Source organism: Gallinula chloropus (assembly GCF_964237585.1).
Source record: "Gallinula chloropus genome assembly, chromosome: 9".
Classification (NCBI taxonomy): domain Eukaryota; kingdom Metazoa; phylum Chordata; class Aves; order Gruiformes; family Rallidae; genus Gallinula; species Gallinula chloropus.
This window is the reverse complement of record NC_140094.1, coordinates 10,166,001-10,193,618: the sequence shown is the minus strand read 5'-3', so window position 1 is coordinate 10,193,618 and position 27,618 is coordinate 10,166,001. Positions and strand designations below refer to the sequence as shown.

Here is a 27,618-nt window from a genome sequence, read left to right as displayed (position 1 = left end):
TGGCCATTTGCCACTGCTAGGCATCAGCTCTAAATGCTTTGGAAGAGTTCTGGGTAGAACCTTTTCTACTAAAAATGAAAATAATTTCTGCTAAAAACGGCTGATTATTTAAATGACTTTTTTTTGCTTAAGAAGCAAAGTTTCCAACACAGTGCGTCATACTTCCTGATGGGATTATGTACACAAAAGATTCTCTTAAAATGGAGTATGTTTTTAGTCTCATTTCCAAAATAAACACAACTCCTGTAATCACAGAGTCTCCCCTCAACAACTTTTAAACGTGTTGTCAACTTCCACTAAGTTTACCAGTGAGAGAGAGGAGAGGGTTCAGATATAATTAAGTTTCCACAACTTATGTAAAATCAATGGCTAAGTACCGAAGGGAGACCAAAATTGGTGAGCTCACTGAGAAAAGGGCAGGCAAAACACGATCATTATATATCCCGCTTGGAAGCAGCTGCCTGGCGACCAGCACGCACATCCTGGCCGGCCAACTGGGACACGCACAACTGCGGGATAGGCGTAGCTTAGAGGGTAGCTGAGGATTTTAAGGACACCAGTCCACAGGAATCCAGCTTTTGTTAGTTACTACCACTGCTCAGAGAACGTGGGTTTTGAACATGTCACAAAATAACTGGTATTTTGTGGAAAGGCTCTGAAAAATGTAACCATCAGGATTCAGTACATTTTAGGTCCTATTTTGAAAGCTTCTCAATACACAGCTCTGTGCATCAATGAACCCTGTAGGCTGTCTCTAACATTCATCATGTGCACTTTCAACTTCCCTGTCCCTCAACAGCTCCAGCAGGCTCAAGAGGGGGGAATCAGTTTGAATGTCTTTGCAGACGTGTTAAGAGCAACAACTGATGTAACAAGAAATAGCCCCAGGTTCACAGTTTCATTTAGATTAACAAGTTCAGTCATGCAGCTCACCGTGGCTGACCAAATACTTTAATATTGCATAAGCATGGTTTGTATGCCTTATACACTAAGTATTTAAGTATTTGTTGCTTAGTACTGCTTCAGAAATCCAGTTAGTCACTGAAACAGACTTCTATCAAAGTTGGCAATGATGATACTTTAACCAATGAAGCCTAAAATGACAGAAACAGATAATTTGACTTATCCCCTATACATTAACTTTAACAGCTCTGTAATTTATACATTCCGAGTGTGGTTTTCCTACTTCCCCACTAGTACATTGCCATGGCTCAGGTCTGCCTCCCTTCAAGTCAATAATAGTGTGCTTAAACAGGCAACAAATGCCTCTGAAAAACCTGCCTGCTTCACATTCATTGGGATGACAGAAACCTCTCCATTTTGTATGGATACAACTTTCATTTATGTCTCAGCGGGACCCTTAAATTTGTAATTTTCCTATTGTGATCTTGCTGTCTTCTAACAGGTAAGCCCAGAAATAAGAATGACAATATAAAACACTCTCTACCAAATGAGGTGAATCATCTACTAAAATATGGCTGCACAACCAGAAGTCACCAAACACAAAACCCTGCCAAAACCATGAAAAACCATGGCAGCTGTGACAGAACAGTCTCATTTTTTCAACTCACTAAGCTTGAATTTTGCCCAAATACATTAGACCCCTCACTGGAGAAATGTATGTAGTAAGGAACAAGAAAGGATAGAAAAAGTCCGTATTTCTTTTAGTCTTAATTAGATGTAAATAAGGTACCTAAATTCGGTCCCAGGTATCAATGCCAAAATTTCAAAGCACAATCAACAAAATCAGCAACTGTACTGCATCTTAAGACAAAAATTCCAAGTTAACATCCCCTAAAACATTACCTTTATCTTCCTACAACTGGAATTAAACAATTCTTTATAAATAACAAACTCTTACAAATCCAGATTCTGAAACTCCTAAGGTGAAACTAGAAGTTTCATTTCTGCTTGTCATTTTTAACTAATACCATTTTGACAATGAAAATAGAACAGCTATTACTAGTTAAGTACAAATGGATTTGAAACTCACTCTGCTTGCCTTGCAATCTGTGCAGAAAAACACTTCTAGTAAATATAAGCTTTTCCAATTATTTACTAAATGATAAATTACTACAATCTAAACTTTGAGACTAAATTATCCAGTGCTGCCCCTTTAACACTGTTGTTTAGCAGTGCTCCACAGTTTGACATCAGTTGATACTCCTAAATATAGCTCTGCCTTAACTCCCCCCCACAGTTCACCAGCCAGACAAAGCCAACTTCATGACTCACACCCTGATACAGGCCAAACAACCCTCACAACACTTTTGCAATTTAATATGAAGCATGAAACAACATCAAAATCTCAGGAAAATATTTAGAGAATAACTCACTAAAACATCGCCTTTATTAATCTCTTCACTTTGTAACCTGTCCATTTGTTACACAAGAGCCTCTGCAACTGTGTTCATGTTCAGAGGGGTTCTCTGCAGAATGAACTCCAAACTGGTCTTCCTAACTCAGATTCCCATGCCCTCACTGCATTCCCCCCTCCCTACTTTTTTTGAACCCCTTGAAGAAATGTTGGTAACAACAGACAATGGAAGCAACAGAGAAACAGAAAAAGTAATAAAAGGCTTTTGTGGCTAGTTCAAATGTAGAAGTAGAGGTATTTCACAACTACAGATGGTATTTATTGCAAGAATGCTGTATCTAACAGGCACTATTACACAATAAGACAAACACTTCACGTGCGGGTGTGAAAACGTGCATCCTGCTCGCCTCTCCGCTACACTGGAGGCCTGGCTAAGATTAGGAAGTGCTCTAGTAGGAATTTATACACATTCACATAAATTGCCCTCATGGATTAGAGGTTTATATCGCATAAACAATGCCAGTTAGGAGAGGAGCTTTTGTATTTACTTAGGTCATGGTTAACTAAAATACTCTCACATAGTTTCACTTCACTGAGATGGGATTACTAAAGTAATCAAAATAAAAAGCTGAGGTAAAAAGAGTAACAGACGGAAAGGCAGAGAAGAAAGGTGGAATCCAAAGCGAAAACATGAGGTTAACCCTAAGATTTGGGGTGGGGAGCTTAGGGAAAACAGGGTAGATTGCAGAGACATGTAAACACTCCAAAGAGCTAAGGGAGGTCCAGTGCAATTTCTGCAGCCTGGCTATTACTCTGTGCAGAAGACAATCAGTGTAGACATGAAAATTAAAGAAACATTCAGAGAGGAGAGTTTTCCATCTCTGTTTCATATAAAACAGTAGCTTTTCACAGGACAAAGGAAGCTAAACAAGATGTTTTCATGACAGTGGCTTTAGTCAACACTGCACTGCCTCTGAAACCAGTACGTTATTTCCAACTTGAGGTAGTAAGTAGGCACCACACTGACTGCAGATTTTTGGCTTTCAGAATACTCCATGAGGTTAATTTCATTTCAAGTCAAAACATTTGTAGATTTTCTGCATGAAGAAATGCACATTAAGAAACATAATCCAAAGCTTTCACTACACTGACGATGCTGTGAATCCATGTGAAACCTTTACCCAGAATTGAAGTAACTACACAGTTTTGTATTGTGTGAAAAACACTGCCCTCTGGCTTCACATTAAATGGGAAAAAGAAAACAGTTTACAGGATAAAACAAGTTACCTGGTTCCTTTTCGATTTCCCGTAAAGAAACATATGGAAAATTACATGACAACTCTCTAACTACTCTAATTTGCCAAGGAATCATGATCCTAATTCAGATGTTCTTAAGATTGAGATCATTTGATATTCAATTTAAAATATAACCTTTATGAGACAGTTGTACATATGTCATGAGAAACTGAAACTCAGTGCAAAACAAAGAAAACCACAACTTTTTTTCTTCAGAACTGTTTTGTTCACAGGGTACTTGCTCGAAGTATAAAGATGGGAAAAAGCCACGTAAAGGAGTTTCAAATTTGTGTAACCTTGGAAAAGAGATTCTACAGAAATAGAGACTACTACAAATTCAAAAGAATTAGAAGTTTTCTACTGCTAAAAACCACATATACAAAGAACAATTTCCTGATGTGCTAAAGGTGAAAAAGTTAAGAGTTAAAGAGAAATTGCTCAGAGGTTGAGAACTACGCAAAACCAGTGACAAACTAGATTTAACCTGGCAAACCCACCCTGCCACTGAAAACTCTTATCTACCACTCATTCACTGCCTCCTAAGGGGCACAGAGAGGATAACAGTTTAAGGCAGTAATTGCTAGATCTAAGTTTCTCTGCTCTCCCTCCCAAGTTACATATTGTATATATCAGCACTGATAAACATCACAAAGTCAAAGTAGTTTGTACCAGTAATGCACCAAGCCAGGCAGGTAGTTTGTGTTATTTAAGGATATGTTGGGAAAAGCACTTTGTCCTTGCTGAGACTACAACAGGATAGATCAGCAGCACTGTATATGATGCCTGTGCAGAACAGAATTTATGTTAGGAATTGCGATGCACACACACCTAAAATTTATCTCTAAGCTACAGAAAACGAAGATTATCTAAACTGACAAGTTCAATGTTTAATGTAAGTTTTATGCCCTTAAATGCTGAATGGCAAAGACTTTGAAGTAAAAGTCTAACCTAAATGATACCTGGGACAGTGTTCAAGTTACATTTTCGTTCCGTTATCTGTCCCCATGTATACTATAATAAATATCTATGTTACAACTACAGTGTATTTAGTACATTAACTGACTGCCTAAAAAGCTTCATTTGTCTGATAGACATTAATTTTATCTGACTAAAACAGCTAAAGGAATAGCCAGCTGATGAGAAGGTATAGACTTTTCAAATATGTCACCAGCTGATTCAAATAAACCACCACAGTAACACAAGAAAGGGATCTTCCATAAATAACAATGCAAAATTTTAAATCCTTTAAGAATAGAATTTATTTTCTGCATTGGTAATTTCACATATTCCTAAACAGATTTGATTTATGGTCCCCTTGTATCTGAATTGCTGTACATTAATTTACATGTAATATATTTCCAAACTCGTTTGTGCTTAAAGCAATTATTTTGTACCTACTGAAATGATACTGCATGCTCTTTGAATTTTAGAAACCCCATGGCCCCATTAAACAGAGAAAACATACCTTTAAAATAGTTTCTTCAAAGTTTGAGTTTTATAACAAACTCCTTCTGTAGGGGGAATTATCCAATAGGTTTAACTCAAAAGTAGGAAAACAAGCCTAATACCATTTTGTACAGAGGGATAAAAGGTTCAGTTATACAGTCTAAATACAGATCCTTGGCAAACCAGGTAATTTGCACCTCTATTGAAAACTACAGCTTAAACACTAATTCCTCAAATTAGGCCTGCTTGCTGATTCTCTCAGTAATTTACTCAAGTGCCCTAGTGTCCAAGTTCATCCCTGAACTGATGTTTCCCACTTCTTCATCCAATATTTCACAGCAACAGTAACATGCAGGATATTCTTAGGAACAGAATTCTGACAACTTTTGGTACAAAACCGAAGTCACTTTGGGTTCACCTATCATAGGTCCTCATTTAGTAATGGATACCAAATTTTCAACCAACCAAGGCAAGTTAGATGGTTCTTGTTAGAACAACATCCTACGAAAGGAGAAAGGATACAGCTGTTCTATAAACTGCCACCTATTAAACAATACTGACATTCTAGTTTTTAAAAAGGATATTGGTTTAAGAACACCCAAACAAAACACTGAACACAAAAGCAGGCTCCAAGTAATTTCTATAAGCAGATTGAGGAGGGTATAGTTTTCCGGCTCTTCAAGTGAAGATGTGACGTAACTTCCCAAAATCATCAGTGATTTATCTCAGTATGCTTCAACTAATCCCAAATGCAACATTATGGATGTGAGTTCAGCTGGTTGTCTCAAAATTTCACTTTAAGACTTCTATTACCATTTTACATTGGTTATATTAACTACTTTAATACTCTTGTTTTCTTACAGTATCTGAGAGAAAAAAACCACCAACCATTAGCCAAGTAGTAACTATGGCTATTTCTGTAGATAACTGTTCTCCCTTTGTTTATACACAGACATACTCAGTTTCATAGAGAGACTAAAAAAAATAACTGTGAAACATGGGAAGATCCCTATCTTCTCATTTTAGAGACCTGAAAAAAAAATCACATCCAACCAAGTCCTCAGAAAATTTTGAGAATTTTGGAGATAAGCCAGCTAGTATCTGGGACCTAAACTGAAAGTTAGTTTTTGAAAGTCTGAGGAACATCTGCCCAGAGGCAATGACTATGTAAGTCAATTCTTCACTCTTATACCAAGAAAAGGACTGGCCCTGAATTCTGATCAATGTATATTAGTGTAAAAATAGACATCTAGTAAATTTGAAGCCCCAAGGCAAAACAAAAAAATCACTTCTTTCTGAAGCAAACATTGGGGTCAGAGATGAGTGCCTGCACCTCAAACTCTCTCTTCACTCTATTTCTAGATCCTTTCTATTAAGCAGCTGTAGAGCGTGTTCCGGCTGCTCTGCTGTGAGTTTCTTCAAATGGCAATGGTAAGGAGTTGCCTTGATTCTCTTTAGTCCCAGTGCTGCCCACGGGCATCTCAGCAGCAACAGCAAACACTGACAAGTCTGGGCAGTTCTCCTTCTGGTACTATTTGGGGAACCTCGAGCATCAGCCTATCGGTCTGCATACAAACCCCAAAGATTCACAGAAGAGCTTGTCTCACATCTGGAAAATTATTACAATCATAATTAGAGATTTATAATTACAGACTATAACAACTGAAAGGTGCTTTAAAACCAATACATATTATTTCACTGCATTCTCTCCTTTCCTCAAAAACTTAATTATTTGAATTGTTTTTGCATAATCCAACAGTGGTCAAGAGTGAACTTAACAGCATTTTTGGCCAGATGAATGTATTATGATTTTAGCTTAAATCGTCTTATTTAAGTCTCCATTTTTAAATATGACAAAACCCCCTTGTAATCCAGTGGCAAGACTAAATACTTTTTAAAGACCCTTGAAAATTAGAGCAGAGAACATTCCAGAAGCACTAGAGAATTCAGAAGTGGTTTTCTTCAGAAAGAATTACTACACTTGTGATTTCCTTTTATAGTCCTAAGAAACTAGTCAGAAAATCAGAAAAAAAGTGTAGCTACTCAAAAAGCCATTTAAAATCTTCAATATAAATGAAAAAAACCCACCCAACATAAAAAGAGTTTAAAAGGAAACTATTAACCATTGAAAGTATTCTCTCAAAGAAACCCTTAGCTGGGTCAATAAAGACACACGTCAGTGCTATACCACCGACCTAAGATGTGTCATATTTTATTCCTCTCCAGTGATATGCTGACATGAATTTGTAAACAAGGTATGAATCACCTATTTCTTCTAGCAATTAAGTTTGTCAAATCAAATCCCCCGAAAAGAGAATCACAAATAAAACAGCAGAAATAGTAAGGGAAACTGTAAAGAAAATGTGTCAGATCATCAGCAAAATATATTTCTAATTTCATTTGATACTAGTTCATTAGCTGTACAACATGTTATGTTACATGGCGTAATAAGCAACAGAAATTACTCAGCCTGATTGTTAGCATCACATGCAGCAAAGAGTAGTAATTGCAAAGGGACTAAGTCTACTAGAGCAAAAATAGTTAAAATGGTTTCAGTTTCCAGCACTAAAAGAGGCCAAACAACACATTAACTATCATGCCTTTAGCTCAAACAACTTGAATGTATTTTTTTTTCCCAAAAATTTAGGTAATAATAAAACATTGATTGGGTAGGAAATTAATGTAGATCAATGATGTCAGGTAAGGTCAGGAGTTCAGAGATAAAACATCCTTCAGTTATATACCTTTTCCTAAATAATGCTGGGTTAGTATAAACTAACTAAAAATGCAAGGTTATTTTATTGGGGTTGTAAGATGGCAGTCAGTGCTAAAAATTGTAACTATTCCAAAACTGAAAACAAAGGTTTGAGTTTTCTTTGTTTCATTCACTATTTTCAGCTAATTTCAGTAACATTCTTGAGAGAGACTGCCCTCCTGTGTCCACTGACCATAGCACACTGAGCTGAGACAGCCCATGCAGCTGGAATCACTTCAAGCAGGCTAATTTTTTTTTTAAATTTTTTTTTTAATAATCACATTACCGATTCAGAGAGTGAAATTAGCCCACCAAATGTTTGCACAGAAATAAAGGGCTGGTGCAACAGCAGGACTGTTCCTAGGGCTTTCACAGAAGGTGGTAATGCTTGCTAGTTGGCATCAGTCCTAGAAAGCCATTCCGGGCCTTTAAAATGGCACTGCTGCTTGCAGCTGCTCTTTGCTCTTAACAGAGGCTGCTTATTAAAAGCTCCTAAATTGTTCAATGAAGTCCTAAAGGAATAAAATGCTTGTTAGACACCTTTTAATAAGGTTAGCTACACTACTTCATACCTGCTCTTCACACGAGCTGCAGCTGTAAGGCACCTATCTTCAGAAAAGTACAAAAAATCCCCAAGTAGGAATTCATAATCATATTTTTTACATGTCAAGAATTATATCAGCACTTTATAAATAATTAAAACATGAAAGAACATTGTATGGGAAAACAAGCATTTTAGAAACAGAAAAACCAAGGTACAACAGCAGTCCATCATGTAGGAAGTTAGTTCACAGTGAGCTGGCAACAGGAGTGACTTCCAAATTCCTGCTTTTAATGTCATTCGGTAAGTTAAAGAAACAAATGCTCTTAATTTGGTAGAACACTTGATATCCACATAGCTAACTGCTTTTGAAAACGTTCAGGAAATCATCTAGCCTCCTGTGAGCATTATACTAAGGCACTACAAATCCAGTGGTAAAGGAAAAAGCTTTACTTTTAACAATATTCAACAAAACACTTGAACAGTCATATAGGCAGCTCTGAGAAAAATCTGGTTTTTATAGGGTAGCAAACACAAGACTATTGTTGTGGAACTTGTGGGTAAAAAGCAGTATGTGTCCATTTTAAGATGCATATTATCCTGAACTGCTATGTTTGTACATAAATGAGTGTGTGACCACAATATGCTTTGGGACAAAGTTTATTACAATTAACAACGACAATGACCCAAGTTGAAAAAAACCCAGAACATTATTCACTTAAATTAGGACCCAGACATGCCTGCACTTACACAAGTACCTAAACCAGTGTTTTCAGAAACATATTCATTAATTTTTACAACAATGTTTGTGTACACTACTTCAAAGTAAGAATCAACACCCAGTATGGGAATCTCAGGCCTTTCATTTGTGTGTGCATGATATCACAAAAACACCCCATTTAAAATACATTTTTATACTAACTCCATTTCATTTCTTTTCATTACTACCCCCCACACACACTTTCTTTTGCATATATCAAAAAAAGGCTTTTTGCCTTCAATTACAGGACAGCAACATGAAAAATAACAATAGGGGAGAGGGAAGGAACAGGGAAGGAAGGAAGGAAGGAAGCTGCTATGTGCAATGGAGAGCATACACTTCCTCAATTTTTACTTAGGAGCTCAAGTTAATTTTCCCTCACATATCACCTTCTATTTTTCCTTTGTTACATTGGGGATCATTCACTAAGTTCTTTTTATCATCTTCAGCCACAAAAATATCAGAAAGTATGACAAAAATCATACTTTTCCTGTATTTCTATTTTTCCTGGTTTTACTACCTACATAAAACAAAAAAAGAATAAAGAGACTCTTGAACGGGAACAAGCAAATCAACTTTCCCCGCTACTCCTCACAGAGTTCCCCAGAACACACTTACCAGTCCTTCCAAACACTGGTGTGATAGAGGTGGTCTTGATGTAGACAAAATATTCTTAATATAAAATCATAAGTGAAATAATTTTAAACTTTTCATAGAGTATGCTGATAAATAATTGTTAAAATAAAGCTTATTAGCATTAGTCTGCAAGAAATTTTTCTCGTATTTTACCTCCTATTCAAGGACTACAAAAAATGTATAGTAGTTATAGAGATTGTAAAGATCAAAAATTGTGAATTATGAACAGCTATGTTAAAAGCAGCAATATTTTGTGTTTGCCATTACTTAAAAATGACATACCACTTAAAGCTTTCTGACAAATACTTTTGACAAAACAAATACTGAACTGCAAGCTTGCAATACAAACTAGCTAATGCAAAGCAGTCTGTTTCTCCTAATTTCCAGGAACTCAGAATAATACCAGAAAATAACTTTCCAAAGCTTGCTAGAATGGCTGTGCATATTAGACAGGGACATAGTACTGCTCTTCAGCCAGATGTCCTTGAATCTCATTTGTGTGACAGCACCATAGTTCAAACACAGTATGCTCCATTACCTTTCCCTCTTACAGTATTTTGCTGCAACTTTCTCAGATTTCTAGCAATTAGAAGGAGATTAGAATTTTAAGGAAAGGGATGAAGTGTTTTAAAGAACAAGGGATAAAATGTTTTGTATCAAGCCACGTCTTTGATCATGAAACCTGTACATAAGCCAGTATCAAGAATAACAAGGCATCTCGCTATGGCCAAGCAGGTTCTTCCTTGTAAGAAACAACCCAGCAAACCCCAAACAAAAACCCCAAATGCTGAAAAAAACCAAAACAAACCCAACCTGAAAAATCTCTATGCCACAAGTTGCAAAGTAGGAATAGGCAGTCATGAATAACTGTGTACTCCTTCCAGCAATTAATTTAATTAACTACAGAGCTTTAAGAACAGCTTCCTTCATTTACTAGATAATCTACAAGCAATTTCCTTATATGGTTGGAGAGAAATCACTGCTGTATGCTTTAAAAGATGACCTTTGAAACAGAAATAACTGTTTATAACTGGAGTAGTAAGTCTTGCATCACCATTGTTACAAATTCTTTCATATAAATGTATTGCATTTTCTCCTGAGCATGGAAAATCATGATTAAGTTAGTCAAGGTATTTACTGAATTCATGTAAATTAACAATATAGCTTTATAGGGAATTAGAAGAAACAAATTAACAAGGATTTAGGGTGTTTTAGCTTTTAAAATTCTTTAAAATTCCATCAGATTTTTTTAAAAAATAAAAATATATATACTAGATCTTGAACTTTCTATGAAAAAATGAAAAGCTGTTTTGTCAATACATAAAGAAACTAGGCCATGATGTAGTAAAATACCAAACATAGTTTGTTCAGACTGGTTATTCTGATCTTAAAATTCTAATGAATTATTCTAAATATGACAAATTTTGTGTCACCACTTGTAACTGTCGTATTAACTAATAATGCTTTTCTTTATGGAAAAGCTAGATGCCACTGAAGAGCAACCTTCAGTAGTGCAGACTACGCAAAACTTTTTGGTGGAATTAATTGGTTACAAAAAAATTCTTGACATTTGGTCTCTTTACGTTAAAGATATAATGTAATTCTCACTGTCTTTTTCTCTGCAGCTCCATGAGTATTTATTATTTGGCAAGCACAAAGATGATATGCTTTCACTTTTAAGTGCAGAGTGTTTTTGGGAGATGGGTTTCATTTTTCAAACTCTTAATCATTTTTTTGAAGAGACTATATACTTGATACATTTTGATTGTGAAAATGGTCCACTTGGGCATCAGACTAGAGGTAACGTATAATTCAGAATTTTAAAATGTTAAGCTTCCAAATAAAACTAATTCACCAGCTGCTTATATTTTGAACAGCAGGCCCATCTCAAAAGTGACCTGCATGGTTAAACGGCCAAGATTATCAATATCCAACCCTGACAGACTACACCTATTTTAATTTACTATATATTTCTCAAAAATCAGACAACAGACATAAAAATATAATCCTGCATTTTGTTGTGGTTCATACATGTTCAAAAATAAATAAAGAACCAAATAACTTTTAAAGTTTATACTTTCTAAACAGTATTTTTGATATTAAAAAAAACAACCACAAATGAAGGACAAAATCAGCAAGGAGTGCTGTTCATACTCTACAGCAAAGCAGCTTAGAATCTGGTGCAAAAGAGCAAAACGCAATGATTATGATTACATAAGTTAGAACCTTGTCCAAGGAGAAAGTTCAAGATTTGTCACAGCCAAAGAAGCAAAACTTTTTTAGCACTGTAGTTCAAGCACTACTAAGTTCCACTGTTGGGAAATATTACAACCAATTTATATCTAAAGTATGAATTTATAAAATATGAAACCGTACTGTTGCTTTGGCAACACCTAGCAGTGATACTTACCTGGCAGCACCTTAACCTGAGGATAACAGTAAATGAGGCTAGTGTAAATCCTCATTTCCATCTCTTCTCTCCTCAAAATTCAAAGTTTACAGAAGTAACAGTTTAATTAAAGGGCCTTCATTTTTTGCACACACCACTCAGCTAAAACAATTATTTCTTTAAATTTTCTTATTATTAATCACGTGAAATTTTATTCTCATTATTAATCACAAGAATATTATTTCAGTGTATTCTGGATGATATAAGGATTGAAGCTCCAGAAAATTAGATACTAGTTAAATCTTACCCAGAACATTTCCTGCAGGTACTTCTTCAAGATCTTCAAGTTCTCTTCCCATAAGCAAGTAGAGATTCTCCAATGTACAGCAAGTCATATGAGGTACTAATGGCAGATCATCTGTAGCAGAACACTGGGATGACAGCTACACAGAGTAAAACAAACAGCATTAGATATTTATCCCTTAGTCCTGAAACAAACTTCTTCCTCCAAACCTCCTTGGATTCCAGAGCTAAGAAATATATTTGGAAGCATTTTCATTTCAAGTTAGAAAAAACAACATATACTTGAAAATACTTTTCCTTTAAACACATCCTATTCCTAACTTTTGTCACTGACAGAACAAATGTTTTAAAGTAAATTCATAAGCAATGAACTTCTACAATCACAATCTCAAAAGATTTAACACCATTTTTTTCAACAGTATTATGGACCTTCCTGCTCCCTAAAAGCATTGTTTTTTTTTCTTCATAAGTTTTCTTTTACTTCAGCTATTTTGGAAATGTAAAGTTTTAAAACGTTTTTACAGACACAGTCAACTTTTACCACAACTGCTTAAATTACCTGCATACTTTTCAAAATTTTTAACTTTTTAATTTTTTTTATTTTTCTGAATGAGCAACACCTAAAAAGTTAACTTGGGATTCTTTTAAATACTGATGATTTATGGCAACATTTCACTGTAACCTCTTACCTTATGCAGAGACTCAGCAGGGTCATATTTTGGTCCTAAAACAAAGATTTTTTGCCCTCTTCGTACCACACCACTGAACACTCTAGCAAAAGCAATGAAAGACTCCTTGTTGTCTGCTTCCTGTTTCATTGTTTTTGAGGTTGCATTGTCTACTTGAGCAGCAGGCTGTTCCTCTTCCCCTAATCAAAGGTAGAAAAATATATGAAATGTAGAAGTAGTTTCTGCCTCATCACCTGAAGGACAAAAAAATTATCACACCATGCATGAAAAGACAGCAAGAATGCCCCACTGCAATTTATAATCCAGTACTGGATTATGCTCATTTACTGCTTTTGTAGCAATTATTAGGCTGTTTGATTTGGGTTTTTTTAATGCAGCAGTTATTCTCATAGAAGTTTAAAGGAATTAAAAGCTGGGCATAAATAGATTAGTAACAAGTCCATAAGAAGGTTCTAGCAATAAGCCAAATAAATCTGAATCTTTCTATCCTGCACACAAGGGCAAAAACCAATCACTGCACCCTTCTACTTAGTGTGAAAGTTAAATTTTTCAGCAGCACATCAACTTCAAGCATCAATCTTCACTGACTCAAAGTACTATAGGAACAAGTATCCATACCACTACTACAGCATGTATGGACTATCACCTTTCTTATAAATCACTCCCCACTCTTCATTCAGTTCCATCTGTTAATCTGTTGGACTTGCACATGGATGATTCTTTTAAGGGACACAGCCCCTAGACAACATCTAGACACTGCTATTAAATGTCCTCTAGGAAAAATAGGTAGCAAAGCATCACATACTTTTTGTATCACCAGTGTTTGTAGTTACTTCAGACGTTGCTTCACTTGGGGGCTTTTCTGACAGCTCCTTTCCTTGATTTGCTGCCAATTTTTCTGCATGCCTTCGTTTTGCAAGTTCACGCCGATGAGCTATTTCTTCTTGAGTTAAAGGCCTACATTGGATTTCAAAACATCAGCATTTGTAAAAGTCATTTATTTTAAAAATAAATCACAATAATTAGAATACTGTATTGGGCATAGGAAAAAAAAAAAGACCTTATGCAGAATGCCTTTTGATCCCATGATACTATATATTTCAAGTCAGCTAAAATGACCAAACTCTTCCTCTCCCATGTCTAGGAAGAGGACGTGGTGTTAAACTTCTAATAAGGCAAGTTTCTCCCACTGACTTTTAACTTCCAGAGAAGAGCCAAGCCAATTTACAAAACTTCTTTTTTACACCTCATCCAGTATGTTATCCTGAGCAAGAATGACAGTTAAAACAAAGCATATATAGTTCACTAACCTAAGCTTGTCTATTCCAAGATAGTTAGAAAAAGTACCAGACTTTTCTTCCAAACACACAGGGATCAAATGTTGTAATTTTAAGGTACTTGTGGTGTCTTTATCATTTTAGGGTAGTCTTCATGGGAAGTGTTCAAATACAGGGAGAAGCCTTTGCTTGCTGTAACTAACCTTTCCATAAGTCAGTAATTTCATAAAGGACAAATGACTTAAAACAACAACAAAAACATTTTAATATTCTGATGCAACTTCTGTCCACTGACTGGTAAACTCAGCCTTAAAACAAAGTGCTTTAATGTAAGATTTAATGCAATAAATAACAAAAATTAAAGAATGACATTATCATTCTTAAGTAAGTCAATATAAATAGACTTATTTTTAAATGGATTCTTCTGCCTCTGTTCAAGCATCTTAAGTGCTTCAGCAAAGTGAGTTACACATATGTATGACATCTAATACTACTGCCTGAAATTCTCCATTTGATTTTTAAATCTGTCCCTAAACAAAAAGCTGTACTTTCTCATTACAGAGCCTGCATATAAATATAATCTCTACTTAGATTTAAAAAAAAAAAAAAAATAAAAAAAGAGTGAATCACACCCCCTTACCAACCATACCACACTCACAGATAGGAACCCATTACTTAACGCTCAAAGTTTTTATGTGTAGCCAGCAGAGACACTCACTGGATGGTTACTTTGCCCTTAATGGGTTAATCAGGGGCAGGAAACCCTGAACAGACTATGTGGCTGAGAACAACTCACTGCTAGTAAGTTTTATATATATATATAAATATATATATAAATATATATATATATCTCAATCATAACGCAGATGCTTTTCTGCATACAGAACATTCTGCAAGAGACTTAATTTAAAATATGTATAATAATACCCTTCATTTTATCAAAATTCTTAGAAATTTAGGAAATCACTTTGAACACTGTTACCATGTTTACCTCGAATCCAAACATTCAACTCAAAAGAGCAAGAAGATTGTAAGCAAATTAAAAATCTAATTACCTAAGAGAGGCCCCCAGGATAAAGCTTCAGAATTTGAAGCAGACTTTCAGAACCCAGAATCCTGGGACAGACACATTACACGCCATAAAAAGGCTAAAGGCAGACAAAAATGTCAGTACAGACTTCTCAGCAACTTATTTTTTCTGTTTGTCATTTGAAAAATCAACCTTTGTAATGGATTTAAGAATAGGTATCTGAAATTTGGGATAGTGTGGTATTTCTGTTTGGTTTGTTTATTTTACTGCAGAAGAGAGCGAGGATTAACAATGCAAAATGCAAAGCAGATGGTAGAGAAGAAAACTATTTTATGATGATTTTTTTTTCCTCCCGAAGGCAGCTGTTCAAAGCTATTTAAGGGTTAGGAATGTCTGAAAAAATCCCAGAGGAAAGAGATTGATAGGGAAAGTACAGATGAGACAGCCAAGGGTGTCATAAAAGCAGTCTATACATGATGGCATAGTGCACACATGAGAGAATATCTATACATTCCAACAAAATTTATTGTCCAAAAATACTTTTCATTTGTGTAAATAATTCTGAGACCAAAAAAAAAAGTTTGCCTTTTTCCCCTTTAGGTGGTATTTTAAAAAGTATTGGTGTATTTAGGTGCCAGATAGCCCTAATGATAAATGTTGAAGGTACCTTACAAGTTTGAATGCAGTGGTGTAATTTACAATACATACAAGCACAGTTAAATGTATTCTCAATTTGATCAGAAGCAGATTGAGTGTGGGTGGGACTTTAGCTAGTAGGAACAACCTAGACTTCTATCCTGGTTTCTGTCAGCGTCAATTTCTATAAAATTAGTCACTCCCAGTAGTATCATTAGAAACCACAAAAAGATAATGTTGTCAAATAAATCCTTATATAGAATTGTAACACACTCAAGCAGAACACTGAACAAGATTAATGCACATAAAGCACTGGATCTGCAACAAAATCAGTTTTAAATTATACTCTGATTTATTCAATTTCTCCAGTTGGCAAAACCAATCAGAAAGGAAATCAATTTTGAACAAATACTATCCAAACCAGAAGAAAGCTCTCTTCTTCCCTACTGTGTTTCTTCTCTCCTCTTTATTTCCCTCTAGAAGAAAGGATCTGCAGTCTCATAATAATGGAAGAATAAAAAAATGGTACCATACAGTTACACAAAAACCAATGAATGAAATCTCTAAATCAGAAAGAGGTTCCCTGCTTCCAGAGAGATGCTGTAGCATCCAGACACCATAGACATAAACCAGGCACAAGTAATATAGCTGACATATATGGGTACCCACATTGTTACTAACTCAGCTCACTAACAACATGGGTAACATGAACCCTGTGATAAACAAATGCTATATAAATAATCATGTGGAAAAGAGTATAATATACATACTGTAACCTTGAGTAGATTGTTGATTAATTGCATCAAATTTCAGGTAACATAAGCAAGCTCCTTTATTCCCTGTTTTCCCCCAGGATAACTCATTTAATTCTAACTGAATGACAACTAAAGCTTTTCATGCAATCAATGTCCTGAATATGATAGCTTTGCTGCCGTTCCATGTTATCAAAGAGAGATTTCATTCCAAGACATTTCAAAAATTCATAGTGAATAATCCAAACAAGAAGCTTAAAGATAAACTTGCCTCTGATTATTAAAGAGTTACATTTATTTTTTTTACCCTTTTAAAAAACTATAAAACCACTTTAAAAAGGAAACATCACAGTCAGCACATCAAGTGATTTCCAGAAGACTGACACTTGGATCAACAAGTCTCTGTGCTGCATCTCCCATGCCAATAACAATGTTTTTGAAGTGTCTGAGAATACTGTATGGAGAGGAAGTATGTACCAGTTTAAATTCTATGAGCTCATGGATGTGTACTTGCTTTCGTGAAACTAAGGGATTAAATTCTGTTAATGTTTTTAAATCCAAGTGATTTATAGGACAGTGCTCTCACATGCAGCTCGCTTGCAGTTCAGCACAGAGTATGTCCTCTGGTCTTCCTAATCCACCTGAAGTTCATTAATTTCTGGATTAAGCTTCTTAATATCTATGGAAATACTTCCATTCACAAACTAATGTACAACTACTACGATTACTTCTTATCGTTTCTATTGCAACTGAAGGCACTTGGCAACTCACAGTAGAAATAAACACACATACACGAAATGAGCAACTGAAAATTATCCAAAGCAGAATTTACATAAAATCTCACACAATGCTCATACAACACAACCACGAAGTGGAATACTAAAGAACAGTTTTACATTATACTATATAATAAGTATCATTCATTGTGGGATATAGAATGAAACAGATATCAATATCAACCTGTCATACAGTGCCTTGGAAAAACACTCGTTTGATACACTGACCTTTGATTTCTCACATACTAAATGTGCAATAAAGAAGGAAGAAACTTAAAAGAAAAGCTGTTACAGAACGCTACAAGCTTACAATTAATTACATAAAGTAAATTCATATTCTATCTATTGTTACGTATTCCTCTCTTAGATCAGTTCCAAAGGTCTTAGTAGGATTCAGTGTATACTGTTACATAATAAGTAGGGGGTTTAATTTTGGGACAGCATATATTACTCAATTAAATAACCGGGTGCCATTTTGAGATGTTAACCTGTAAGTCTGACAGTCTGCTCAGATGCCTCACGACGTATTAATTTCTAATGCACTAACTCCAATTCAGAACAAACTATTAATGCAAACAGAAAATGGGTTCAGATCAAGTCCCTGAAAGTCATATTTCCTTGACACATAAAAATTAATTTACTTGCAAGAAGGTGGTAATCTCTTACAGAGCTAAAGTTCTTCCAGAACTTTAAAAAAAGTTATCAGCTTTTGATCAAAACACTGTTACATCTTTTTAGCTGAAGGCTGGGCAAAAATCACAGGATTTACATTTTTTATAATACAGCTTTTAAGAAACATTAGAAAGGAAATACATGAAGTACATTACAATCTGTTTAAGACATGCAAACAAGCAGTACCACAAAACAAACACATATAATTACAATCACAGAAGTGTACGGGAAAGTGCCTATTCCAAGGTGATATCCAAGAGCAAAAAAAAGAAATCCCAATTTCAGCTGATTGAGGAGAAGGAAGTCCCATACATTTTATCTGGAGAAAAATGGTAAGGGTATTATAGGTTTTATATCCCTTAATACAGTCGTGAAATAGAATTTTAGTATATCAGGTTATATTGTCAATACATTATTCTTTAGTACCACAGAAAAGCAGAAATGGAATTTCTTTAGTGTGCTCTATTTATTTACATAATTCAGCAGGATTGTAAGAATTATGGACTTGAATACACTGGCTATGTAAGACAGAATTCTGAACCTCAGGAAAAACAAACTGGAACCTTTATACTGCATGCCTAAATGCCAAGCTCTGCTTTTATTTATACACCTGCACTCAACCATTCTGCTTCTGGCTGCAGTTCAGTGTAAAACACCAGTAGAAAGTAGAGAAAGAAGCACCTAAGAATAACCCACAGCAATCATCAGGTAATCATTGCCTCACTGTATGAAGCAAGTAGCTCCAATAGGTAATTTTGGTTTTAGATTATTTTAATATTTAAAGTGAAGGAGATCACACTACAGTCTCTTTATCAAGGGTCCTAATTTGTTTGTCTACTCTGCCCCACCACCAATTTTCAGTGAATTTACATCTTTATCTGATTTGGTTGGAATTAGCAAATACTTTCAGAAGTTTAGAAGAAACAGGAAGACAAAACGTATTTGCACAATTCCCATTTCTTTAGAAAACCTCATAAAAACTCAGGGACATATAGGATATATGGTATCATACAGAACAAGTTTCAAATCTTTCCAAAGAAGATAAGCTGCCAACCTGTTGTAACTACAAATTATTTCCCATCTATTCTGGTATTCTAACAGCTGACAACCTTTGTTATTTAAACAGTAAAAGCAAAACCATACCAGTTTTAGTATATAATCTACTCATTTTTAAAGTCACCTTCTAGGAGATATTAGTTGCCAACAGCAGTCCCAAAGGAGGTTGTTTTAATTAAAAATCCAACCTTCATTATCATTTATTGCACACCACGGACTTTTTGTTTTTCCTATGCTTAAAAAGTATTACAAGCAGATGGCAGAAATAAGGCAAACTATAAAAACCTCATGTTCAATTTGCAGTTTCTAAGACATTTACAAAAAGCTAACATTACCCAGTACTACCTTACACATGGAAGTAGTAGCAAAGATCTACTTCGCTTCGCTTCTGGAAATAGAAGAGTAAGTCTTGGGGGCTGGGAAAAAAATCCCAAAACAACACAAAACCCAAACCCAACAAAAACCTAGAGAAAAATCTCAGATATTTTACATGCTTAACGTGCTTAAAAGTATTCCCTTCCTTACCCCCCAATGTATGCAAATAATGTAACATATAGATCCAGCAGGCAAACATCAGAATACACAAGAACAGAGTTATGGGTCCTCAAAATTAACATTCAAATGGACCATCTAAGATACTGATGTTCAGTAAACATGACATAACACACGTATTTAGTTGTTCCTCCCTATGTTCAGGCATTCTTATGGCACATCCTCACGGAATACCAGTTTAAATACTGGATCTCACACACTCCACACAGCCAACACTCAATTCTGTTAAGCACAATTTCACTGTGTAACTGTAAATAGCCAGAGTGGCCCATATAATTCAAAACATGTTTAGGAACCACTTTTACCCAATGCTGTGTTTTTAAAACACTTATATTTTGTTTCATGGAGATAGCTTTCCTTCCTCTTTAAAACTAAAACTTTCCTAATCTCTCCAAGAACTGCTTACCTGTAGAATCTTAACCACTGAAATACTGAGAAATACACATTTATTATTTTTCATTAAAACACAGAATCCAACTGTCACTTCATAAATGAAATTGTTAACACTACCCAATCAGCAAAATTACATGGTGCTGATAATGACTGGTTATCTCAAAGAAAAAGTAATGTGATCTCATTTTAATACTAGCCAATTAGCAACTAATTGAATAATTTGAGGCCACCAAGAAATACTTTTCACAAAAACCACGGAGCAAGACATTGCAATTTTCAGTTTACTGAATAAACAGGGAGAAAGGGCATATTGTCTATAGACATCACTAATAAGCCTCAATTCTCCCAGAATGCATTCCAGGGCTGTCCTTAGTGTCCCACAGTATTATCTCAGAAAGCTTAATTTATCTAAACTGTTTGTATTTTTGGACCAGCTCTGCATTACTTGGACCATCAGTCAACTAAAATCCCGCACTCCATAAACATCTTGAGGATTTTCAAACCAGATTGATGATCAGAATTACAAAGTTGTTGCACAATATGTGTCAGAGTGCAAAAATGTAATTGTGTTTGTGTTCTGAAAGCCAGTACATTTAAGAGTACCAACTTTTTATCTAAGAAGAAAATAAAACCAACAAGTCAGAATGCATAAGCTTTTCTACATATATACATGATCCATACACATATTATGAACTACAATACATGGAAAATGTCTTCAAAAATATTTTGTCCATTTGGAGAACAGCTTCTCTCTTTTAAAATTATAAAAGTACATGTGACACATTCTGGTTTAACCCCAGGCAGCAGCCAAGCACCACACAGCTCCACACTCACTTACCCACGGCAGGATGGGGGAGAAAATCAGAAGAGGAGAGAATGTGAAAAAACTCGTGGGTTGAGATAAGGACAGTTGAATAAGTAAAGTTGAAGCTATGTGCACAAGGCAAAACAAAGGAATTCATTCTCCTCTTCACATCAGCAGGGAGGTGTTCAGACAACCCCAGGAAAGCAAGGCTCCTTCAAACTTAACGGTTTCTTGGGAAGACAAACATTGTAATCCCAAACATATCCCCCACTTCTTTCTTAGTCCTCTAGCTTTAGATGCCGAGCATGACATCATATGGTATGGAATATCCCTTGGGTCAGTTGGGTAGCTGCCCCACTGTGTCCCCTCCCAACTTCGTGTGCACCCTGCCAGTCTACTCACTCATGGGACAGTGTGAGAAGCAGAAGAGGCCTTGCCTCTGTGTAAGCACTGCTTATCAGTAACAAAAACATCTCTATTTTATCAACACTCTTTTCAGCACAAATCCTTAACACAGCCCTATACTGGCTACTATGAAGAAAATTAACTCTATCCCAGATAAAATCAGCACTGCAGAAACACACATAAAACAGCTCCCTTTCTGAGGGTGATGACTAAGATTTAAAAAAAAAAAAAAGACCCAAACCACAGGGGGGGAAAAAAAAAAAAAACCAAGGAAAAATAATTAAGATAAATACCAGAAATAAGGAAGAAGAATTTATCCATGAGGCTGAGTGCTCATAAGACAATGACATAGAACCAGAACGGCTAAGAACGATCCGCTACGCTTGGGAAAGTCAGAATCTCTCATCAACTGTCTTTTGCTTGAAATCCTAACTTGTAGTCACAAAGGAAGACTTGCAGTCACTAGCTTTTTTAAAATATTACCTAAAATCTTAAAGCTTTGCCCCAGACTTTCTGTGTCTTTGCCCATATGTTTCATCCTCATCACGTCAAAGAATCTTGATCCTCCTCACAAATCAAAGTGGACAGCACCAGTGATAAGACAGGCAGAAAGTGATGACCTTAGTGCAGCCTTTTCTGGTAACTACAGTATCTATCCCAGAAACCAGACAAAGCAGGAATGGCACTGCTGGTGGTGCTACATCAGTACCTGAGCAAGAACTCTTGTTGCAGACACATTAAGGACAGAACTCAAAGTAGAACTGCACCATCTAGTGTCTGGTCTACCCATAAGTGCAATGCATCTTTCCCCTCTATTCAAACTGACTGCAAGAAAGATTTTTGGTGGAAGATTTGTAGGTAAGTGTGGTAAGAAAAAGAAAGAAATATATGTAGGAAGTGTGTATAAAACTACGATATTAGTAAAGTTTTCAATATTACTACTGCAATATTTTGCACAAAAACTAACAGTCCCAATCAGTCTACTTCAGTAAAGAGATTAATATTTTCTGTATTATTTCATGGTACAGTGACAACCCCAGAAAAAAGGAAGGGGACAGTTAGTACAGAAGTTGACTACTGAAAATATTCCAGAGGTGTAGCAGAATAAAAGTTTAGGATGACCTTTGTTCTTATAAACTCATTAAAAAACCAAAGCATATTTCTTCTTTTAAAAAGCAGGTGTCTGCAGCTAAAAGTAGCCTACTCGACCACATCAGGGAAATGACATCAAGAAGGATCTACCCATCAAAGGGAAGGAAAATAAGATGGCCCTTAAAGAATGAAACAATGTAACAAATCCTCTAACTATGCTAGATTTGATGGGAAGTGTTTCTCATTACAAATGCAAGCTACTATGATCTTGAAGACAAACTTAGTGAAAAACTAAAAAAGCATCACAACTCAATCATTTTCAACCCAACATCTTGAAACAGCACACAATGTATGCACTAGGGTGAGATACTCAGACAGAAGTACTACTCTTCCACAGATGTGTTTTTTAATCCTCAACATTTCCTAAATCTTCTAAAAATATGGTTAAACAAATCATCTTGTGAACTCATTCAGAAAATCTCTACTTGCTAAAAAGACTTTACTGCATCTCTAGATTTAGTGAATTATTTTCTCAGGTCTAAAACAATTTACTGACACTTGTAACATAACCTTTTTTTCCCGAAAGTATCTAATGCAGATTAAAAAGTTAAATGTTACATTTTCTTACCTTGGTTTATTGTGTGGTAATGCTTTTGCATCAACAGCAAACATTTTGGAAACAAAGACAATAACTGGAGCTGTTTCTTCACTACTGCATTTCAGAAAAGCTGAATAAACATAAAGGGAATTTATTTGCACATTTTTTCTTTCCAACAGTATGGACAAAATTCTGACTTTCCATTAATTTTACAGGAATTACTATTTATTTCATATATCAATGGATAATATGCTAAAGACAAATTAACAGGAAAAGTAGGAAATTATTGTAGTCTTATGATTTGACAACACTGTCTATACCTTCAAGTGTTTCACAACAAAATAAAATAGGCAAAATTGCAAAAATAGGAGCCTTCATAAGAAACTACATATATTCCAACTAAACATACTGTTTTGATATTTAAAGCTGAGCTCATAGGCTGGTTTACAGTATAATGATAAAGAAAGAGGCTTAGCATCAAGACTGAACTATTTATTCAGTACCTCAAAGTATTCTTCCTCTTGCAGAAGTCCTGCAAATGTCCAGACACATCTCAAAGAAATACTAAGAACTTAACTGGAAGGATGGATATTCCTCAAAGGATGAAAGATCCACACAAAACTTGCTCAATACTTAGGAAATTGCCACAAAGTACTTTTTCATCCAACTTGGAACACATTATCAATTCCAAAACAGACACAATACCATTCAACACTTCTAACAACAACATAGAAGATCAATCTTCTGCACTTTTCCCTTTTATCTGATGCATGAAAGGACTGTACTGTGAAGGTCTTAGGCAAGACTACAATAAAAATTAACACAGTATTGACTAAATGTGAAATACGCAAATTCTTCATAACCAGGAGCAGTAAGAGACCTTTACAGGTGCAAATTTTTTCTAATTAACTTAGACTGTATTGAATACTGTTTGGAAAACTCACTGTTTGAAAATACTCAGTAAAGAAGGAAATTATCAGTTGACTCACTCAGAAAACAATTCCTACACCTTGTCAATTTGACATTCACATCTCAAATAGACATTTGAGACCTCATCCCTTCAGATTTCTTGAAGGTCTCTTGAAAGCATTGTTTTATAAACACCTTTCACTACACATACAAACTTATTAACTGTTTTTAACTGCTACTGGCTTAAACAAGTTACCTTCTTGAAAATTTTACTGAACTACCTCCTGAACTATCAGAGAATATTTACTACCTTATAAGAAAATGCTATGCTGTTAAATTCTATTCAGTTAGGAAGAATGTTGACAGAAAAACAAATCATACATATAAGGCCTATTTATCACCTAACAAACCTATCTGAAAAGATCATTTGAGAACATTCTTTTTCAGATTACCAAATCTGGGGGGGAAACATCACATGACTGTATATAGACCTTCCTACTCCACTGAGTAAAATACCACATACATGTGGAGAAATGCAAGGTTTGGTCACCACTGAGCATTACATCCATACAGTTTCAATTTTGATTTTCAATTCTGCTCAATACTTAGTTCAACTTCAGCAGATCTTATCTGTCTTTCAGGAAAAAAACAAAACTCAGTAGGAGTTCTGAGAGGAGAGCATATGGTATTGAAGAAAAATGTATTGCTATAAAATGTAAGTAAAATAATTATAAGTTTAAGTAGAGATTTTTACACATTTTATGATCCAAAGACAAACAAAACCACCAGGACAGAAACAACCTTCATGTTAATGGGAGAACACCTACTCACCACTTTTCAGTTCCTGAGTTTCTGGTGGCAAAGAATCAAATGTTCTAGCTCCAACACACATCAGCTTTTCCACTCTCTCTGCAATGATGTCAATGGGACTGGGAAGCTTATTACACACCATGGCTAAAATACAGTGCTAAGGATACATATTTATATTTCCTTACTGAATACAAGCAAAACAAAAGAAAAATGTTTTCAATGTTTGTTTCTTTAAATCAATGTCATGCACTAACTGCCAGCCACAACAACTAAATCCGCTCTGTCTGTTTCACAACACAGCTGCCTCTCAAGCCAGCAATGATTTCTGGCACTTATCCAAGGGCGTGAGGGACAGTTAAGTACAGGTAACTCACCCTGTTGAGGTTGTGCAACTGACAAACTAAGAACAGCAGAGCTAGGGCAAGATTAGAGTTTTAGTATTTGTGCATCAATACTTTGTGCCTACCTACTATAATATAATGTGTATTACAATAAAAACAGTAAGATGGTCTACACAGTAGACAAACAGCCAAGGCTGATCTTCGATTAAGAATGCATATGCCTAAAACATAACACCAGATACCTACAGAAGCTCATGGACAGAAGAGCCAAGATACTGCTATAAAAAAGAGATTTGTTTATCCCTCAGGAAAAACACTAACATTTATATCTGAAATTATGTAACAAAAGCATATTGTTAAACTCACACAGATGCACCGAATTGTAGGGGTTGGACGGGACCTCCAAATATCATAAAGTTCAACCCCCCCCACCAAAGCAGGCTCTCTAGGAAACTCCTTTCAGTTTCATAACTTATTTTCCTAAAAAAAGGATGCATGCCAAAGCACAAAGTTGGTAGAAATACCAGACTAACGGTAGGTATGTAACTTAACGTTACAAGTGAGAAAACAGGCCCAGCTAGCATTAGCATGGATGTGAAAAAAAGAGATCATAGCAAATCTGAAGCCTGAGAACTGCCACTACAACTAAAAGAACTATCTTCCTTAAGGATACAGAGAACTGCATCGGATATCGGTAGCCACTGGCTACAAATGGCGTTAAGATGAACTTTAGGGTCTGAATGCCGTGACTCCCGTGCACCGATTTTCAATCCCAAAGAGGTGACTATCTTTTCAATTTTTTCCTTGTCTCTGTAAGGAAAATAATAAATAGATTAAAAAAAACCTCACAGTAGCAACATGTAACAGACATCTGCAACATTTCTGTTCATTACAGCACATGGAAAGATGTTCCAGGAAAACTTCAAAGATCTTCTCACCTCTTCATAACAGCTTCATACAGACTCCAGATGTTGTCCAGCACCAACTGCACGAACAGGGGTTTCTTTCCTTTTGACTGGTAAAACATAAACATACAGCTAATCACAATAGGCCTAAGACTATAGTTTTAATTGACATTTTAATAACGAGCATGTAAAACCTTTAATCAAAATCAAGAGTTACCTGTCTCCACACAAGATTACTACCTCAAGAGTCTGTCTTCTAAGAATGGCATAAGGTGAAAAATAAACATGAAATTTAAAGCTGAAGGACAAGGGTTTCAATTTTAGAAAAAGAGCCTGATAAAAGTGGAATGTGTTTGAGCCTGGTTATCACCTTTTTGATAACTATTAGTCCTCGCCTATGAGAGCATAAAAAAAAAATAAATCATCATTACATGAAAATAGACAGACACCCCTCTTCCCTCTTAACCTTTAGTGGTGGAAATACCTAATGCAAGAGAAGCGTAGTTTTCAAGCTAGAATTGTGGTATAGCATTCAATGGCATCTCACTAAGATAAAAATATTGTAAAACCTAAATCCTACCCTAAACATGAATATCCTAAATCCTCAGCTGTTGAAGAACTCTTCAAATAAGAAGTGTAGAAACCAGAGTAGTGAGGAGGTCTCTGGTAGTCTTACATTCCATCTACTCTGAATCCTGGTAGCTGGAATATCCCTTATTTTGTGAACAGAGAAAGTCAAGAGCAGCTGTGAGTACTGTTAGATGACATGTCCTCCATGTAGCTTTTGAATTGTCAATTTTGGAATATATCTCTCCAGTAGCTGATTCAAGGCTATCCTAGTGACTTTATAGTTCCACTGACATTGAGTAAAAAGGTACTGAGGTCAATTTTCAGGATACAGCATTAGGAGTAGAATTAAAACATCCCAAGATGAACAAAAAACCCCCCTCATGGTCATATTTCTGACAACCTTCATACCTGATCACCTTTCATTATCTTCTTTGCTTTTGTATTTAGATAATAATCTCCCCATAAAGTCTTCAGAAGTACTGCAGGCTTGATTCCAATCTTTTGGCTGTACAGTTTGGCAAAGTGCTCAATACTGAAATGAAACAAAATGCATACTGATAAATGTGTAATGCTGTTTACATGTGCTTACCAGCCTGAGCAACAGACAGCTTACATGAAAATCACACACAAGTCCTCAAATCCTTTAGTCACATTTTTCCAATTGCCTTCATTATAACTCAGATGTTTTAACATTTTATATATACAATAATGTTTAGTCATAACAGCTCAGAAATATCAGTATTTGTTTCAAGTGAGCTTCAAAGCTAAACTTGTTTTATTTGAACCAAATATTTGTGTATTATCCCCAATAAAAAGTAAAAATACAAAAGTTCTAAATATTTATATGATGACTCTCAAATTATGAAAGATGACCCCCAATGCATTTGATTACTGTCCGTGACTCAAA

At 35.5% G+C, this 27,618-nt stretch overlaps 1 protein-coding gene across 1 annotated transcript in view; it reads right to left on the bottom strand.

Moving 5' to 3' along the window:
* Positions 1-27,618, bottom strand: part of EFL1 (elongation factor like GTPase 1) — a gene marked incomplete at its 5' end in the record, with an annotated part of 70,292 nt that overhangs the window by 37,290 nt on the left and 5,384 nt on the right. Inside the window, 8 exons of the mRNA XM_084268073.1 lie at positions 12,448-12,583; positions 13,133-13,311; positions 13,938-14,089; positions 23,207-23,306; positions 24,917-25,039; positions 25,910-26,046; positions 26,175-26,251; positions 27,120-27,243. Of these exons, the coding sequence (XP_084124199.1) occupies positions 12,448-12,583; positions 13,133-13,311; positions 13,938-14,089; positions 23,207-23,306; positions 24,917-25,039; positions 25,910-26,046; positions 26,175-26,251; positions 27,120-27,243 (1,028 nt within the window). The remainder of the gene's footprint in view (positions 1-12,447; positions 12,584-13,132; positions 13,312-13,937; positions 14,090-23,206; positions 23,307-24,916; positions 25,040-25,909; positions 26,047-26,174; positions 26,252-27,119; positions 27,244-27,618) is intronic.